This window comes from Lipotes vexillifer, unplaced genomic scaffold, assembly GCF_000442215.2.
Source record: "Lipotes vexillifer unplaced genomic scaffold, Lipotes_vexillifer_v1.1 scaffold920, whole genome shotgun sequence".
Taxonomy (NCBI): Eukaryota; Metazoa; Chordata; class Mammalia; order Artiodactyla; family Lipotidae; genus Lipotes; species Lipotes vexillifer.
Window position 1 is genome coordinate 3,336,372 of NW_006783413.1, and position 19,579 is coordinate 3,355,950.

The 19,579-nt window shown below is 51.1% G+C and overlaps 1 protein-coding gene across 1 annotated transcript; it reads left to right on the forward strand.

Moving 5' to 3' along the window:
- Nucleotides 1–310: 310 nt before the first annotated feature.
- LOC103080488 (coiled-coil domain-containing protein 180-like) lies at nucleotides 311–17,821 on the forward strand (the record flags this gene model as incomplete). The annotated part of the gene is made up of 11 exons (XM_007456030.1): nucleotides 311–364; nucleotides 3,357–3,476; nucleotides 4,857–5,047; nucleotides 7,824–7,912; nucleotides 8,989–9,098; nucleotides 10,078–10,206; nucleotides 10,306–10,416; nucleotides 10,536–10,631; nucleotides 12,535–12,698; nucleotides 14,054–14,173; nucleotides 17,742–17,821. Coding segments are annotated over exons 1-11 (1,264 nt in total), but the record flags the coding sequence as incomplete, so codon positions are not given.
- Between the last annotated feature and the right edge of the window lie 1,758 nt (nucleotides 17,822–19,579).

Here is a 19,579-nt window from a genome sequence, read left to right on the forward strand (position 1 = left end):
ATACTTTTCGGTATGTGTGCTCTAGTTCAACACACAAATCCTATCAGTTAGATCCAGAACTTTTTTTCTGGTTAGTCCCAAGGTCAGATGACATAGTGTTTGGTTCAAAACTCTGGAATTACATGGTCGAGATTCACATCCTGGATTTAATCACTTCCTATCTTGGAGATCTTGGCCAAGTTACCAACTCTCTGAGCCTCAGCTTCTTCATCTAATTAGAGTACCCCTCTCATAGTTATTGAGAGTATTAAACCCTCTCAATAAATATTAGCTCTTGAGGGCGTCCTTGTTGGTTTTCTTTCTATGGACTATGGAGAAGATGGACGATGGACTGTGGAAGAGGAAGGAAAAGGATGAAGTTCAAGTCAAGAGACATTTTCAAAGTGAAGACTGAGGGGGAAGATACGACGTTGAGGTGCAGGAAAAAGAGTCCAAAGGCTTGGCTTCACTCCTTCCATTCCCTGTCTCTCACCTCCTTGCCCATCTCTAACACGGGAGGTGGACTCACCAGATGATCTCTAGCTGGTTAGTCTTTCCAGTTAGAACATTGTAGAGTTAGGAGGGTAATACAAATGCCATCCAAAAGCCAAACACAAATTTCCATGTTTGATCCAAACTCAAATACAAAAGCCCAGAAACTTGGGAATTAAGGGAGGTAAATTCTCAGTGGTGATATTATGGGTTATTTTTATTTTCTCCATTCAATTTTTTTTTTCTATTTTAAACAATGTGTGTTGCTTACTCAGAACCCAGAAAGCATCTCTCTGAGCGGGGAAAACACAGTTACTGATGTAGAAGGGCCACGCCAACAGGGCCTCTTAGACAAGACAGAGATCTTGCTAACTGCAAATAACTCCTGGACATTTCCTATTTTTTATTGTGTTTTTCACCCTTAACCTCACTTAAATATACTTTCTCTTCTTCCAGCTAAAATTAGTCCAATCACTTGTTACAATATTTCACCTTGTTAATAAAACCTGGGACCAAAGAAGGGGAATAAAGGGGTTTCTACTCACTGTTTCTTAATTTCTGAAACTAGTCTGGACAGAATGATCACTTATTCAAGGAAGTTGTCATAGGGAGCATTTATGAGCAATTGGGACAGGGATCCCTGCTCAGGGGAGGGATTCTCTGAGGAGTCAGGAACCCCACACCTATAGGAAACCCTCACCACGTTCAGTGTCAGCCACAAGTATCCTCAGCCCTGGCTGTGCAGGACTCTGGGTGCGTGTGTGGGAAAGAGCCAACTCTGGGAGAGTCAGACCAGGACACTCCGGGCATTCGTGCACTTACCAGGGAGCACTCAGTGTGTCTGAATTATGTGCAGGACACTGCTGAGGGCTGGACGAAAGTTAGGAGGGCACACCTGCCCCTCAGAAAACCCCTTCCAGTAGGATGCCCTGAACTCCTGCATTTGACAGCGACCAACGTACAAGCCCGTTCAGGGAAAGGAGAGGTGACCGGGTGAGGAAGGGGAGATGAGGGTCAGAGTGAGCGGCGGCGGGGGGGAATCTTGTCACTGGCAGTGGCTGGAAGTTCGGGTGGGTTTGGGGTGTGTGGAAACAGAAGGATCCCAGCAGAGGAGCAGGGTGAGGAAGGGCAGGGGGCAGTGGCAGATGCAGGAAGAGCGAGGAGTTTGCTGAAGCAGGGAGAGTCAGGGCGGGAACCAGATGCGGGGGGCCTCTGAGGTCATCTAGGGACTGTGGGCTGGGTTTGGTAGGGGCTGCAGAGCTGGTGAGGGCCTTTTGAGCAGGAGAGTGGGTACATCAGAGCTGTATTTTAGGAGGGTTATGCAGCAGTGGTGAGCTGGGTGAATGGAACTCAAAGAGTCACATAAATTAGCCTTTTAATTATAATTCCATTCAAGCCTGAGGCCTGGATTCTGAGCCTTTCAAACTCTTTTAATCTGAGAAGAGATGGTCTCTTTAGGAGCCGCTTTTAGCTTCTCACTCCTTGATGTCCTGACATAGATTCTAACTCCCCACAGTCCAGAGAGGCATTCAAAATTGAGGCAAATAAGACCTAGACATCATCCTCTCCCCATTGCTCCTTGGTGAGCAGCTGGGAATTTTTGTATCCCTTTCCATACCTGTTCAAAGATTTCACGAACACAGAAGTGTCGGCTGAGGGTGGAGCTGTAGGAGTTGAGTTCCTTCAGTATGATCGCTGGGTACTCTATCACTTCCTTTGTCAGGAGGCCATGAAAACTCTCATACCTGGGAGGCAGGGAGGTGAGACCACTGTCTAAGGCGGGGAAGCTGCTTCAACCTCTTTTAGTCTGAGAAAGAGATGGTCTCTTTAGGAGACGCTTTCCACTTCTTATTTATAGCCATGCACTACTCTATGCTACTTCCCAGCAGAGATTGGTTTTAACCAAGACAAAGAGGTTAGGATGGTTTTTCTTGACCGCAATGGCTCAGAGATGCATCTCCTGTCTCCTGCTAGTTTTCGGAATATTCAATGTGCTTCTCTGGATGCTCCTGCCAGCCCCGAGGTATCCCCTGCACAGAGAAACTGGCAGGAGTTTCACTACTCCACGAGGGGGGGCTCCCCGTCGCTAAGGGCAACCCACCTCCTCCTGGGAAAGTGCGTGAGGGCGGGGCCAACGGAGCTCCCGCCCCTCTGCGTTGCCTTGGAGACCAAGTGTGTCTAGTTGCAGCTGAGGTTGGACTTGAGTGGTGCTTTGTGCTGGTGCAGGTGCGGGCACGGCCGGGTCCCTGGGCGCAGGGCCTCCCTCCAGTTTGCCCTGAGACTGCCCCTTCTCCTTGATGGGCTTGTGGGGCAGGCGTGAGAGGAGCCTGCTGGGCTTCTCAGCATTCAGTAGGTGCCTAATGAGCGTGGCCAGAATCAGGCCGCTCCCTCCCTCCACGTCCTCCTACCCAGGTGCCCTTTGTTAGGGGGTGAGGGGTGCGGGGGAAGTCCTCGAACAGCGTTCTGCGCCAGTTGGGGGTTCAAGGCCGGGCTGAAATCCCAGCTGATACCTTGGGCACGTAGACTTTTCCCGGAAGAGCTTGAGAGAGTGAAACACAAGCAATAGCTATTATTCTTTGTCCCCAGAGTCAGCCTCGGATTCGCGCCTGGCGTGGCTGGGAGAGCCGACCTTCTCAGTGAGTTCGAGTTAGGTTCTTGCCTGAGGTTTGTTTCCCTTTTGCTTCTTCGAACCCCTCCCCCTCTTCTTCTTTTAAAGTAAAAACCCTGAGGCCTGAGAGGGGCCCTGATGCTTTCTCCCAGGGTAGAGGAGTCTCAGCCCCCGTGGACCCGGCCAGCCTGTCTGCCTGGGGAGCCTTGTCCTCGGGGGAGGACTTGTCCTCGGAGGGGTAGGGGGAGGTTTGTCAGTATCCGTCCGGATCTAATAGAGACCAAACCCCAGACAACAGCTTCCCTGCAGGGGTGTCCAAGAGGCCAAGATGTCCTCAGTGGGGAAGGTGACCCAAATTCCCAGCGGGAAAGTCTACCAGCAGATCTTCGAGGCTGAGGTAAGCCTGTCCTTCTGTTCCCCCTTTTCCTGCTCCCCACTTCCCTCCAGCCCCCTGGAAACTTCCCTCCCTCTGAAGACTTCCTTGCCTGGAATCTAATGAAATAAGGGATTTGAAATTGCTTAGATTAAAAATAATTCTTACTGGCTCCTGAAATGTAAGGATACAAAATTAGAATGTCTGTTTCTGAAAATTAGAAAATTAAAATTAAATTAAATTTAAATTACTCAGAAGTAGCCAGAATTAGCCATTGGGTGTCCTGGAGCTTTTATCTAGCGTGAAAGCATTTCTTATTTTTCTGTTTAAAAACTGGGTTTGATTCTATAGCAGTGTCTTAAAACCTACTTTTTTCCTGGTCAAATTATCCCAGAAACCTTTCCGTGTCACTGCACATTCACGAACTTCACGATGTTTAGTGGCTGCCTAGTTTTTGACCTAGGACTTCCCATAATTTATTAGGATAATAATGCCCTCTTGACAGCCATATAGGTTGTTGGCATTGCCTTGTCATCTATAAAAAACTGCACAGATGAAACAATATCTTAAAATAAACACACAGACTCAAACCCTTCCTTTGAAGTTGTGTACTGCTTATTTAAAAGGGATTTTTATTCCTACATTGAGCCCTAAATAATGCTCTCTGTGGAAGGCTTGGAAATTATAATAGCATAAAGAAACAAAGGGAACGAATTACTCACATGATCCTGTGCCCTAGAAGCAACCATTCTTAACATTTGGGTTATCTTCTCCTCATCATTTCTCCATGCATTTAAAGTTTTGAGATTATAATGTATAATTTTGGATATAATTTTAATTATACTTTTTTTTTTTTTGCCCCTCCACACTCCTTGCGGGATCTCAGTTCCCTGACCAGGGATTGAACCTGGGCCACGGCAGTGAAAACCCGGAATCCTAACCACTGGGCCACCAGGGAACTCCCTTAATTTATGCTCTTAATTGATATATTTTATGGTATATCATATCCTGAGCATTTCCTCATGTCATAAAAAAATCCTTTGTAAGTCTCATTTTTAATAAATTCCTAGCATTCAACTGAAGGGTCATACTGGGTTTACTCAACCAATCTCCTATTGTTGGACAGTTCCATTTTTCCAATTCCTTGTGATTATAAAAATGCGGGGGTGAGCATCTTGGTCCTCATTAAAATTTCTTAAAAGTTGCCCTCCTAGAAATGGCTGAATGACTGATATGGGGAGGGGAGAGCCCACCTGCATGGGGTGTGCCCTGGGGTTGCAGGCCTCCCTCAAAGTGCCTTCCTGCTGGCCAGCTCCCACTTGACCTTCTAAGACAGCACAGTCAGCGTGGGTGCTGGGAAGTCTGCAGTTCTGATCCCCCTAACCTGGATCTTCCTGGATTTAGGTGCAGCTGGTCCACTCCCTGGCATCCACCAGGCAGCGAGCTATGGAGCATTCCATGGCCCCAAAGGATGGCAGGAAGCTCTTGATGAAGAAGATGGATATTCGTGAAGGGGAGATGATGTCTCCTCGGCAGCGGAAGTGGGCGCACAGCCTACCCAATGACTGGGTCACAGAAAACCCTGTTCTCTACAGGTAGGTCCTGCTGTCCAGGCCACATCCCACACACTAGGGGTGGTCAGAATTTCCAAAAACTCAAAAAGAGCTCACACAAGATGAGTACCAGATAGGAATGAAGTCCCAGGTACCTCCCCTGAGAGAGAGCGGTAATAACACCTACTTTGCAGGATTGTTTGCTTCTCCCTCTCTTCCGCCCTCTCCCTTGCCAGGGCACTGGGTATGCGGATCCCAGCCTCCTGGAACTTGAGGCTTCAACGGTACATAACTAAGCAGATCTCCCCAAAGGCGGGAAGGCTCTGACACCGAGAACAGGGTGGTGGGACAGGAGTCAGGAAAGCTGTCTGAGCAGGGGCCTCAGCTGAGATGAGAGGATGAGGAAAGGAAACACGGAGCAGGGCTCTGAGACAGTACTGGCTTGTCTGTTCCAGAAGGCTGAAGAAGCCAGCGGGCCTGCAGAGAGGGGTGGGAGATGAGGCCCGGACAGATTTGCAGGCCACAGTCCGTATTTTGGACTGTACTGAAGCGAACGGCTGATTTGCATTTTTAAGGCCTTCAGGTTGTGCGGTGTGTAGAATGTGGGGGTGCTGCAAGGAAAGGCAGGGAGGCCCGGGAGGAGGCCACCACAGTCCACGCAAGCTCTGTGGGCTGTGAGAGGGACACAGGGCACTTCAGGTTCATTTTGGAGGCGGAACCCACGGGACTAGGTGGCAGATTGGGTGGGAGGAGAGGGCTCTTGAGAGTCCTAGGTCTCTGGCCTGAACGCTTGGGTGGACAGCAGAGGTGCCATTCCCTGAGATGGGAGCAAGTGGGGTTGGGACAGGGAGATCAGGAGTTCCTTCTGAACTTCCGAGTTCAGAAGTTGAACTTGAGATTCCTGAGCATGCCATTTCAGCTCCCTGAGCTTAGACTCCTCAAGCAGGGAGAAAGGAATGGAAAAGAAAAGGAAAAGTGCTTCCTCATGGGGCACTTTGGAGAATGTAGCAGGAGCTGGGCTTCCCTTAGGCTCGTCAAGCTCTGCACCAGCCATAAACCTTCTCGAGTCTGGGACTCTGGGACAGGAAGTCAGTCCTGCTGTATCTGCCTTTGTGTTCCTTTTAACCTCCATTGGAGCAGTGATTGACTGGGTAAAAGTCTCTGCCCTGCCCTTTGAGTTTTCCCAGGAAAAGGTCCCCTGAGGCTTCTGACACTCAGCACCCTGAACAGCTGGGCAAACCCACTGGCCACCCAGGCACAGACTGGAGGTCAGCATTCTCCAGCCCTGTCCCTGATCCCATGCAGGGATCCAGAGGCACACACAGCTGGAACCTGACCATACTCCCTCCCACCTCCTGGGAGGATAGTCTTGTGCAGCCTGGCTGTGACTCTGGCTCCTCCAGGGGTCCCAGGACCCTCTCAGCTGACCTGTTTTCTGCCAGACTCAGGGACTCCTGACATCTCCCTGTGCTTCCTGAGGGTCCCCTCCTCCCCAGAGTTTAGCCTAGAACCACCTATCCTCCCCATAACTGGATATAACATCAGTCAGGCACTCTTGGCACCCACAGGACACTGTTTGGGGAAAGGCACTTCTCATGGAGGGTGCTGGCATTGTGCTGGCTTCCTGGCACAGACAGACAAGGCCAGCTCTGTTCTGGACACAAGAAGAGAGATGTGCTTATAACCTACCAGGCCCTGCCACCCTCAAAGCGACTGGGATCACTGACTCAGCATCGGCACCTCTCTGGGGTGCCTTGTCCCCTCCTTGAAAATTTGGCTAGCCAAACCGGTCAACTTGTGTATTCATTCACACAGGACAGGACCTGTGGTGGGTGGAAGAGAAACTTGGGGTACGGGTAGATCACCACTAGTATAAACCAAGCCCCCAAGTTCCTGGGACAAGTGGCCAAGAAGCCAGAGCTGTTAGCAGCTCCCATAATCGGGGCACCCGGGCTCTAGTGGGGCCACCTTAGTCCAGGGGCATTTGGTTGACAAATGGCCCTCTGGAGGGCCAGCCTGGGCCCCATCAGCTGCTACCCAGGCCCTGCAGTCTTCCTTGGTGGTAGGTGTGCCATGAGGACTACATAAGAAAAAGTCTGGAAAGTGCTGCACATGTCAGGGCCCCAAGGAATGGCAGGCGTCACTGAGAACTGCTGCATTTCTGTGGCGCTTGCCCTGTGGACAGCACATTAAGGGATTTTATTCCAAAGCTGAGGTCATGCTCACCCACCTGGTCCTCCCTGCTGAGATAGTTTGTCCTGGGATCCCAGCTCTCTCCTCCCACACCCAGACCCCATGAACCATGGACCTTGGCATCACGTGCAGGGATCTGGGAAGTCCAGCGCCACTTTGTCCAGTGACTTCCCTCCCTCATCCCCCATCCTGGACAACAGGGTCACCCTGGCTGCCTCATAGGATGGGTTGTTGAAGAAGCAAATGAGGAGCGTGCTGAATGCTTAGCCCCAGTCTGGCTTTCCCAGGTTGGCCAGGCCCCTTGTGGCCCTCAGTCTCCACATGTGGAAAATGGCTCCTGCCCACCACCTCACACTTGCTGTGCAGCCAGAATGGAGCAAGATCCCTGAGGGCAGACCCCAGCTTCTCATCTGAGGACTGTGGTGTCTGCTGGCAGCAGATGCCCAGGCAGTGTTTGTTGGGGGCACATCCTCAGGGCATTTTGGAATCAGTGGGCCCGGACTATTACCAATTCCAGGGGTGTCTCCGGAGACCCAGAGCTACCCTGGAGGGGAGCAGTGTGGGGCGGGGAGGGGGGTGTGTGGTGGGGGGTGTTGGTTATTGTTTTCCTCTGCTTGTGCTTCAGGGAAAAGGAAATAGCCAAGAAGGGAAAAGCTCAAGAGAGTGAGAACAGCATTGCTGCCAGAGAAGTGCGGGGCCTCCCAGACGCCCCCGGTGAGCCGATGTACGGGCGTGAGTGAGGGCAGGCATGGCCTGGGCCAGAGAGCGCTCTGTGGGGAGCTGGAAGCACTAACGGAGAAGCACCTGAAGGTCCCGCTGTTCCTCTGCTCAACATCATAGAGGGCCTTCCCTGGAGCCCACCTCTCCGCCCCGCCCCTCTCCCCTGGGCCTTCGCCTCTGAAGCATTTCCCCTGAACCTTCTCTCCAGCGCAGGGAGCTGGGGGGAGGGGGTGGGGGTGGGGCGGGGAGGAGGGGCTGCCTGCACAGTTAGCATTTCCTGATGAAACCATTTGGTAAAGGATGTAGCTCGCTCTTCTGTGATTTCACAGGAGGGTTTTTCAATCTGTATCACATTACCCTGGTTTGACTTTATCCGGATATGGAGGCTCTTTTTCTTTGTAATTAAAAAAGTAATACATGCTCACTACAGAAAAAGGAAGGAGATAAAGCAGAAGGTGAAAACTCCGCCTCCACAATAGCCCCTTTCTCCGCCCAAGAGTGCCCACCGCCCATGAAACCACATAGTGCCCCGGGTCCCACCTGTATTCAGAGGACAGCAGAGCGCAGGGTGAGCTCACAGACCCTAGAGCAGAGGGCCCACATGCCAACCCCTGCCGAGCCTCTGACTGCCTTTGGTCTTGGACCCCCATGCCTGAGTGTCCTCACTTGTAGGATGAGGCCGGTAATAGAACCTGCCTCTTGGCTTCATCCTGAGGAGTAACTGATTTAGAACAATACCTCGTGAATGGTAAGTGCTGATAAGTGTCGGTAATTCTTATCTGTGTGTGTGTTTTCTTCTATAAAACTTTTTTAAAAAACCCCAAAATGTTCCTATTCGATACATACCATTTGGAACTTTTTTTGAGCATTTAACTGTATATGCAAGACTTAATTCCCTACAGCACTTAGGGATCACCTTCTTTGTCCTTAAGTCTCTGACACTGCCGGCCTGCTTTGGGGGGCCATCTCCTGAACCCAGGCACTTGCTGCCTGGCTGTCTTTTCCTGGGTGCTCTGACCTCACCTTGGCACTCTGAAGCCAACCTCATCACCTCCGTTGTTCTCCCCCAGTTCCTGAGAGGTTCAGCACCATCACCCTCCAAGGGCGAGGGGATTACAAGAGAAGGGGCTATGAGAGCGCTCTGGCGAGCTTTAAGGAGGAGATCGATCAGATTGGGATGGTGAGAATTCTCCCTCTCGCTTGCCTTCTGTTCCTGGGCCATTCCAAGGGGAGGGTGGACTCCGCACAGCGCCCACCACCCCTCCTCCCAGGTCCTCAGTGGCTCACCAGGTGTAGACAGAATCGTAGTAGCCATGTTTGGATGGCTTGCTACAAGTTCTGATTATGAGCAGAACTCTATATGTCAGGTACTGATACAACCTCCAGTTTACAGGTGAGGCCCAGAAAGTCCTGCCTGATTTGGCACGTAAGGGCCAAGTGGGAACTGGACTCTGGATCTGATGCTAAAGCCCAGTCTTTGATCTCCCTGCTCAGCCCTACTAACAAGGGGCCAAACGGCCTGACCCTTAGGCACTACCCTCAATTGGCTCACTGTTCCTCTCCAGAGACCTCTAACCAGACTAATCCCTGGAATATTGCCCTTTCAGGTCCTCTCTGGGCCCCGGTTCACACTCACCACTTTCTCCCTGAGTTCCCTGGATTCTGGGAGCTGGTCGTAGACCCAAATCACCAAGAAGGTGCTCTCCCTGCCAGCTTATCACTTTCCTAATATATCCCAACTGGGCTTGAGCTCTGCTGTCACCATGAGCTCAGTGGCTTTGGTCACACAACCGAACTGAGCCTCAGTTTCCTCATCTGAAGTACTCTTGGAATTATTTCACTGGCCACTTCTTTAATGAATATTTATTGAGCTCCAGCCATGGGCCAGGCATAAGGTCAGCACGTACTTTGCAGGCTATGATGAGGACCAAGTGAGTCTGAGGACAAGGCCTCACACATGACGTGTGTCCCGAATAGTGCTGCCCTAGTGCTCTGGCTGTGAACAATTAGTAAATCTGAACTCTTTAGGTCTAGGTAAGAGTTACTATTTTTGAGAGAGGACCACAGCTGGCACTTCCCTACTGTAGGGTTGGTGGGGGGGGTCCTTCCCATCCCAGGGGCGTTGATACCATAGTCCTCGCCCTCCTGGCCTGTTTCAGGAAATGGAACCTCTCATCGTGGAGCCAGGAGCCCTTCTTTTAAAAAAGCTGGCTGAGTCTGACGAAGACATCAACAATCTCTTCGAAAAGGTGGAAAACGACAGCAACCTTGAAGACTACACCATCCAAGTAGGGGTCCCCTCGTGGCGGGACCCCGCCCTACCTGCGTCCTGCTCCTTTCTTCCCCGCCACCTGTTCTCCCAGCCTGACCCAGACTTCTTGGCACAGACCCTGTTGGAGCTGCGGGATCAGGTGGCCGAGAAGTTCCTGCTCCAGAAGCAGGAGATCAAGGAGCTGGACAAGACGCTGCACTCGCTTGAGTTCTCCCGGGCAGATAAAGTGAGTTGGCCTCCAGATGTGCTCTTGGTGATTTTCACTTGTGGGATTTATGAGTCATCACCTGTTTTTAGTTCTCCAGGAGAAGGGAGTCACTCACTGTGGTGCCTTGTCATTTCTAGCTAAAAAGTGTGTTGAAGAAATATGTGGAAATCATAGAGAAAACTTCCTACCTCATGCAGCCCGACGTGTACAGGCTGATCAATAAAGAAGCCATGGTGAGTGGTTTTCACGTGCAGGGGATGAGCCCGCGGGAGCAGGACCCCAGGATGCCCTAGAGCCTGGGTCTCAGGAATGATGGGCTTCTCATATATAACATTTCCAAGTAACTCAGGTTGGCTACTTGAGTTCAGAGCTAGAGTCTTTGTTAAGTATTTTCAATAGAAATCTCTCTAGTGCATTTTATACTTCCCTGCCCTGTTCATCCCAGTTAACCTAACACTGTGTCGTCAATGTGACCACTGCTAATTTTATGAGCACCTATGGGGCCGTGTCTCAGCTACCATGTGCAGTGCTATGTGTGCTACAAGACAGAGGCACGATCTCACAACTGTTGTGGTCTCAGGGTGGTGTGTGCACTCATAAGTGACCTCAGCATGCTCTGTATGTCTAGTTTTTCTAGTGGTTCTTGTCTTTCCTCCTGCTGTCTGTCTATTGCTGAACCATGCCTGCTCCTCTGGCTCTGTCCCCACTGCTTCTCTGTCCACACCCTCAGCCTCCTCCAAATGCTTCCTTTGGGATAAAAAAAAATACAAGAAAATCAAGGCTGTTCATGAAAGGACACTTCTTTTGGCTACTCAGAGGTACATTCTCTTGCATAGGTTTCTAGGTCCTGTACAGAAAGCTGGGCTTGCCGATTAATGGGCCTCCTGGCAGCACGCAGGGTAGGAGGAGTACAGTGTTGAGAATCACAGATGGGCTCCAGCCCAGGTCTGTGCCTTGGGGTCCTGGACAAAGCACAGACAGAGAGTGAGCACAGAACCCCTCTCCACTTCCCAGACATGAAAGTTCCTGAAATTACTCAGCCCCAGCGCCTGGAACTCCGTGTCCATAAAATGAGGATAGTGATACTTAAACACCAGTACTTGGTGGGAGGATGACATAAGAGGACACAGCAGTGGCCGCTCTCATTTTGAGACAAGCAGGAGTTCCTAACTTTGAACCATTTGATCAATTAGGGGAGTCAGAGTTAACAGTGTCCCACTTATGTTTCGACATTTGACTTTCCTGTGTTTATTGTATGCATAACAACTGGCACTTTCTACTTGCTCTGTGTGCATCTGTCTCATTTAACTTCACCAATTCCTTGTGCTGTAAATGCATTATCTCTACATTATGGCTACGGAATTGGAGGTTCAGGAGATACTTGCCAATGCCCCCCCAGCTGGGAACAGCCGGCATCAAACCTCGGCTTTCAGTGCAAATTGTTACTGAAATTTCTGCCTGCTGAGCTTGGCGGTTCTCACCCTTGCCCCAGGGCAGTGCATAGAGGGCTTTGGGCCATGTGTGGGGCATTTTTGGCTGTCCCAGTCCTTGGGGGACTTGGGAGAGGCTGCTCTCATTTAAGGGGGTGGAGAGGCTAAATGGCAGAACAGTGCCACACAGTGAAGAATCGTCCCGACTGCCATGCCAAAGGTGCCCTGGTGAGGTCCGCTGGGAGGACTGCCAAAGAATGTCCTAGCTCTGATCTCATTTGGTAATTGGGTACTGGTTCTCATCACAACCGTATGTCGCTGGTCCCTGGTAGCATGAGCGCTCTGCTTTTGGAACAAATTTATAAAAAAAACAGTTAAACACTGAAAGCCTGCTGAAGTGCTTAACTCCAGTGAACTTAGAATCACCTTTTTAAACAAACAATCTGAGGTGGCCTTGGAGCTGGGTTGGAACTCACGTGGTCAAGGTTCATGGTTAAGCCTTCAGGAAAGACCCTTGTCATGTCCGTAGCTGCTGAGCCCCAGGCAGCTTCCTTGAGTGCCCAGCGACCCCACAGTACTCCTCAAACGCTGCCACGGCCCTGCTCGGCCCTCAGCCCGCAGCTCACCAGCCCCCTCTCCAACTGAGCCTTGTTCTGACCTTGGAGAGCCCCCGCTCTATCTAGAGCCTGCCCACCTGTGACTGCAGATCATAAACCTCGCACTGCTGGGCAACCGGAGGGCCCTCGCCCAGTTGTTTGTCAACCTGATGGAGGCCACGCTGCAGCAGGAGCTCGATGGCCACCGCCGCTGGCAGGGCCTGGTGGATGCCTGGAAGGCTCTCAAGAAGGAGGACCTGGTGCAGGGTTTCAGGTCGGTGGCTGCCAATACCACCCGAGGCTCTCCCCCTGCCCCCCTGGGCGGCAGCATAGGCGGGCGAGGGGGGCACATTCTCCCTCCCTTTGTGGTTACTTTAAAAGGCTCTTGCTTTTCCTGGTGGTAAAAGTAATAGGTGCTCTTTTTTAAAAGTCAAAATAGATAAAAGTATAAGGAAGAAATTAAAAATCACCATTAATTCCTCACCACAGTGAGAAGCACAGCTGATATTTTGGTATATTTTCTCCCAGGCTTTTTTAGACCCATACTGCATATGTAGATTTGTATCTTATTTTCTTCGTACACATTTTCTCATAAGCATTTTCTGAGCACTGTACAAACTGAAAATGTTAGTCTGATTATCTGCCCACTGTCCACTCTTTACTATTACTGGGCCAAGGAGAATGGCCATCCCTCAGGCTTGGGACACTTCCCACCCTGTGGTAGCAGATTTTACCCATGGGAGGCAGGGTGAAGAGAGGGCCCATCTCCAAGCTTCCTCCACCAGATGGCACTTTTGTTAATACTGACACAAGGGTCCTGGAGCTTTTGGCCAATAGGGAAGGCTTTCTTTTGCTAAGAAAGGGACTCTTGGGACCAAGATGTCTGAGGACACCAAAGAGTGTCTGTCTGTGCTGTAGCCGTGGGGGTGGGAGGCCCATCTGTACGCCTGCATTTCTAGATGGAGAGCACCAGAGTCTGACTCTGGGGAGGAAGGAAAAGTGTATTGAGGTCTGGCTGCACCTGTACTTTCCCTGTGGCCTTGGTCAAGGGCTTGAACATACAGAGCCTTTTTCTGCAGGTGCCGTGATGAACTGGTGATAGGATTTCAGTGATGGTCAACAAGATGCTGTATGGAAAGTGCCTGGTCTCGGCCTGGGCTTGGGCTTGGGAGGTTGTTAAGATGTCAGTAATCATCATCGGCAGTGATGGCAGGAGCTGACATTTCCGGGGCATTTCCCAGGAGCCAGGCACGGTGCCTAGGGCTTTGCTCACATTATCTTGCTGGGTCCTCACAAGTACTTCTTGAGGAGGGTACTGTCATTAGCTCCATTACAAAGAGGAAACTGAGACTCAGCGGGGGCAACTTGCCCAGGGTCACAGAGCTGGGGGCGGCAGTCCGCACCCACGCCCGATCTGTGCCTGCTGGTCCCTCCATTCTTCTCTCCTCCGCTCTCCTTCCCTCTCTTTCTTCCCTCCTTTCCTCAGAGGCCCGGATGGAGGGGAAGGGTCTGGGAGTGGTGTCCGGGTGCTAGGGTTCTGAACGTTCTTACCGTGGGTCTCATCCCTTCTCTCCCGTCCACCTTGCCCCTCCCCTCCTGTGCATGGTGCCGGCGTGTCTGGACGCCCAGTGAGTTCATGGCCAGTGAGAGGATCCAGACTCCTTCAGCTGTGCAGATGGAGCTGGAGACCGTGTTTAAGAACCAGAGCGCCCTGCAGCAAAAGTGGCTGGACCATCTCTGCACCATCTGGTACAGAAGGAGGGGCCGCTGGGGAGGGGCACCTTTTGGGGGTCCATTGGGGAGGCAGGCACAGTCCTCAGCGTTGACCTTTCTTCTGCGGTGTCCTCCAGACCCGGCCGTCTCCCAGTTCTCTGGTCCTGGTCTGGTTGCCTGGGTCCATGTTCTGGGGTGTCCCAGCCCCAGTGGCAACAGGGCACGTGACACATTTGCTGCAGAAAGAAGTTCAGTGTGGCTCTGCCAAAGAGCTTGGAAGCGGGTAATGGCAGGGGCGAAGTCGGAGGGGAGCGGGGGAAGGAGGGGCCAGGTCAGGGGCTAGACTCTTCCTGAGGGCAGTGGGGAGCAGAGTGACTCCATCAGCTCTGCAGTCTGGAGGGTGGGTAGAGGGGTATGAATGAAGCCAAAGGCTCGGAGGCTGATGAGGAGGCTGCTACCATCAGACAGGGACCTGTCAGAGGCTGTGGATGCTTCCCTCACACCTGGGTCCAGCTCTGATCCCACGATAAGCTCTTTGGCGGGGGCATACTGACTGTTCTAGACCCTGGAAGCCCACTGCCTGGGGAATCTGTAGCATCCACCCTTAGCAGCAGGATGGAGCCTGTGTGGTCCTGCAAGGCAAAGACGTTTCATGTGTTGGGACCCGTGCACCTCCTTGGTCCCTTGGACGCTGGGATGGTCCCTCGTTGGACACTGGGATGCAGGTTCTTCCCATCTCCCCACCACAGAGCTCAAGTTCTCCTGGGACATAAATGACTATTAGGACCCCCACAACGTGAGCCAGAAGGACTCCCTCAGGATTGGCATCTCCTGCCCCATGTGCAGCCACATTTTCATGCAGTGTGAAATTAACGTGGATAAAAATCTCAACACAAGGAAAAGTGCTTTTGTTGTTTTCTCTGACTCCACTTATTTCTGACTCTGAGTCCCTGTTCATAAAGCTGGGCAAAACTTAGCCTTTCTTGGGGATCCTGTCCACTGAGGGAAAGTTACGGAATCCCACCCAAAGCCAGGCCTGGTGGTGGGAGTCTGGTCATCAGAGTTTGGTCCACACACATGCAGCTGGGCAACTGCTGCTGATTCCAGACTGTTGGATGCAGGAATCTTGAGGAGGCTGCTCTGAGCCCCTGAGTCCTCACACCCAGGCCACCGTTGCTGTCCAGAGATGTGGGTCTTGCAGCTGCTCCCACGGTGCCACCAGGAAGTAGGCTGGTGGTACTGCCAGGCTGGCACTGCCAGGCACCCGCCATCCTGCTGTGTCTGCACCTCCCCCCAGCCCCTTTCTATTGGGTGAGGAGACAGTCCTGGTCCCCAGCGCCCTCCTCCTCCCCAGGGCTCTCAGCCCACTCCCACAAATGCCTTCTCCTCAACAGTGTTCTCGACTCTCCTAAGAACTTAGACTTTTGCAAACAAAATGCAGAAAGATTTTTAGGCCGATGTCTTTTATGCCCCGCCACATCCCTCATACAGGCTGTGAATGTGGGGCTGACTGCTGCCTGAGTGGAGGGGAGAGACAGGGCCAAAGACCTGGAGAAAAATGCATTCATTGATGCTTCTGGCCGAATCTGGGACACACTGTATAATGGCAGTGTCTGCAGGCAGAGCATGGAGCTGGGTGTGTGATATGACCTGGCCTGGAGGAAGGTGGGGGCAATTCTAAGAAATCAGAGGCAAGAGCACATTTATAGGACATAGGACCCAGCAGTGGGAATATATAAAAAGGTAAAGTCAGGACATAATCCCACTGTCTGGAAGCATTGCAAGCACAATGCTTAAACACACAACTTAAAGTTGCAAAGCCTTGATCACAGAATTCCAGTGAGTGTCGAGCGAAGGTTTGGGTTTGTGGTGTTTGTGCAAAGAGGTCTGGACAGCTCCCACAAAGCACACTGTGTAGACACCACCTATGTTTCCTTGACCTGTCAGCGGCTGCTAGGGAGCCTTCTAATCAAGCCCGAGGAGCTGTTCCATGGAACTGCCTCATATGGGATCACACGTAGCGCCCACGTCCCATCCCGGCCCAGAGCTCCAGGCCTTCCTCTGTAAACCCAGAGCCCCAGATGCCCGGCGAGGATCCTTGTTTCGGTGCATGCCAGGCCCTCTGCAGGCTTGTGAGCAGTGATGGCAGAGGGGTGGGGGGTCTTATTAAGATTCCCAGGGCCCCAAGAGGGAGTTATCCAAAATCCCAGGAGAATCCCCATGGATTTTCCTGGACCCAGTAAGTATATGTGCATGTAAGTTTAAAATAATTTTTAAAAATAAAATTTGCATTTTGGAGTAATGTTAGATTTACAGAAAAGTTACAAAGGTAGCACACAGAATTCCTGTATACTCCTAATCCAGTTTCCCTAATGTTGTCATCTTACACTGCCCGTGGACACTTGTCAGCACTAAGAAATTAACTTTGATGAGTTCCCATTAAGTAAACACCAGACTTTTTCGGATTTCACCAGTTTTTCCACTAATGTCCTTTTTCTGTTCCAGGACCCAATCTAGGATGCCACATTGCATTTAGTACAATGTTTAGACTTGAGATTATGCCCCGCACACTCTTGTACCTACCTTTTGCTCTTTACTGTCCCACTATGAGGGGGCTGCCCAAGACCATCCTGGGTTACACATCTTGTCCTGACATAATTGTTAATCTCATCCCCCTTTCACTGGCAAAATGTCCTGGTTTGGACAATAAATAGCATGTCATACGCATTTTTCCACATCAGTAAACACCACCTGTAACTTCCTTAGTGGCTTAAAGCAACAATCATTTTTTGCTTCTCATGATTCTGTGAGCTGGCCGAGCAGTTCCCTGTGGCTGGGCCGGATGGCCTCACTCGCGTGTCTGGAGCCTCAGCTGGGGTAGCTGGGGCTGCTGGGGCCTCTCTCCACTTGTTCCCTCAGCCTCCAGGAGGCTAATCCAGGCTTGTAGGCATGGTGGTGGTGCTGGCAGAAGAGCTCCCTACAGCAAGAGAGGGCAAGCGGAATGCATAAGCCCTTTCCCCAAGCCTTTTCTGTGTCATGTTTGCTAGTGTCCCATTGGCCAAAGCAGATCTCATGGCCAAGCCCAGATCCAGGGGTGGAAAAATAGACTCCACCTGCTGGTGGGAGGACCTAATGATACTGACCATTTTTCAATCTGCTACACTCTTTTTAGTGACTACAGAAGAGAATTCATGTATTTTATTTAGACAGGTCCCTATTGTTGGAATGAAGGTTGTTTTTGATTTTTTGAGTGTTTATAAACAGTACTGATAAGCAACTGTCTTAATGCATAAACTTTGTATGCATTTTATATTGTTATCTCTCATTAGGTTCCTCGAAGTGGCTTCCTGGGTCGTGTGATAACCATTTGGTTTTTTTCCATTAGGAAAATTCAGTTTTATTTTTTAAGTAACAGGCTCAATAATGTTATTAGAACTTTTCACGAGGTATGCTTTTGGCACCAGGAAATCCCCAACAGGTCACTCATTTCATCGGTATCTACGTAGATAATTCCCTAGACCCGTGTTCCTTGAAGATGCTACCAATTTTGGTAAGTGAATGTTTTATTCAAGTATGGCTCACGTGTCACATCTTCCTTCCCCAGTGACCTCCTGCCCCCCAATTACAGCAAAGCTCAGCTGACTGAATGGCGTTCTACTCTCAACTCCCTGAATAAGCACCTCGGTGAGTGACGTTTGTGGGATCCCACTTGAGTGTCACCGGAACTCTGCTCGAGTAGTAGCTTTGTAGCAGCTTCAGTCTGTCAGCCAGTCATTTATGTGAGAGTCTGTTATAAACTCAGGAGTAGGTGGCAAGTCCCTCTTGGGGAAAAAGAGTTGGGGTGTGGAGAGAAGAGTAAGCTCTGAGGGTTTATCTTGGACCCCCGGACCTTGCCTGGCAGAGCCCCTCCTCCTCCCACCACCTCCCAAGTCACTGCCCAGCTGGTCCCACACTCTGACCCCTGACCACAGCGTGGAGCCAGAGGGATGGCTCCAAGGACCACCTGTGAGGACGGCTCAGGGGCCAGATCCTGGATGTATGAGGTGCACTGTCCCCACTCTGGGACCTAGGGGAAGTCATGGCCTCTCTTGGCCTCCAGTTCCTCCTCCATAAAATAGGAATCTCAAGAGGAGTAATAAAGGTACCTACCTTGTGGGGTTGATGTAAGAATCATGTGCAATCCTGCAGTCCAGTCATAGTTCATTGGCTGGCTTACTCAGTGCTTAAGAATAAATAGTAAATGTTTAGAAATTCTCTATAACCAGGGTCCTCAAACTCCAGCCCATGGGCCACTGCCCGCTAGTAAATAAGGGTCATTGGGACACAGCTCCACTCATTTGTTTACATACTGTCTCTGGCTGCTTCTGCTCTATAACAGCAGAAATGAGTGGTTGCAGCAGAGACTGTATGGCTCTCAAAGCTGGAAATATTACTATCTAGCAGAGTTTGCCAAGTCTTGCTCTAGAAGATATATTCAATACAATATTTCAATCTCCTTTGAGGCAACCCAGTGAGGTCAGTGGTATCATTGCCCCTCTGTGATAGAGAAGGATTCAGAGGCACAGAGAGGTGAAGTGTCCTGCCCAAGGTCACACAGCTAAGGAAGTGTCACAGCCAGACTTGACCTGGATGCTTTGGTTAGTAGTACCCACCACTGCTCCCAGGGCTCTCAGGTTTATAATTCCAAAGGTATTATAATTATATTATAATACCAAGCATAAGAGTCCTGAGACCCCAAATAATAGCAATGGCTGCCATTCACTGGACGCCTCCTAGGAACAAGTGTGGTGCTGGGCCCTGGTAACCAGCAGGGTGGATCTCTCTTGAGTGCTTCCAGTCCAGAGCAGAAGTCAGACCACGCAGGATGTTACAGCAGGGAGTGGACAGGTGGCCAGCTACATGAATGTGTATTTGGGGGCACAACCTGGTTAAAGGTTATAAGACACCTTGCCAAGGAAGTGATCATCCAGTTGAGACCTGCAAGGCAAGTACAAGGTAGCCAGGCTCAGGGGTCAGGGGAGCTTTCTGAGCCAGAAGACTAGTACATGGGGAGGCTGAGAGGTCAGACAGAGCTGGGGCCTTCAGGGAAAGGAGAAGGTGGCAGGCGAGGCTGGAAGATGCCAGAGTGCCAGACTGTGCTGGCCGTGTGGCCATGTGCGGAAGGCTGAACTTTATCGTGAAGGCAGTGGGACCCCAGTGGAAGGTTCTGAGCTGGGAGTGATAAGGTTAGAGGGGGGAACAGATCAGAGGGGTACAGGAACAGAAGCACAGAAACCCAGGGGGGGCTTCATCATAGTGACTTCATAGGAAGGTTGGAGGTGTGCTGGCCTAGGCAGCGGCCCTGGGGATGGGAGAAACCAGCTTTATGGCCTCTCCTCACCAGTTCCACTACACATCTACCCTCCCCAGTGTTTTTTTTTTTTTTTGCGGTACGCGGATCTC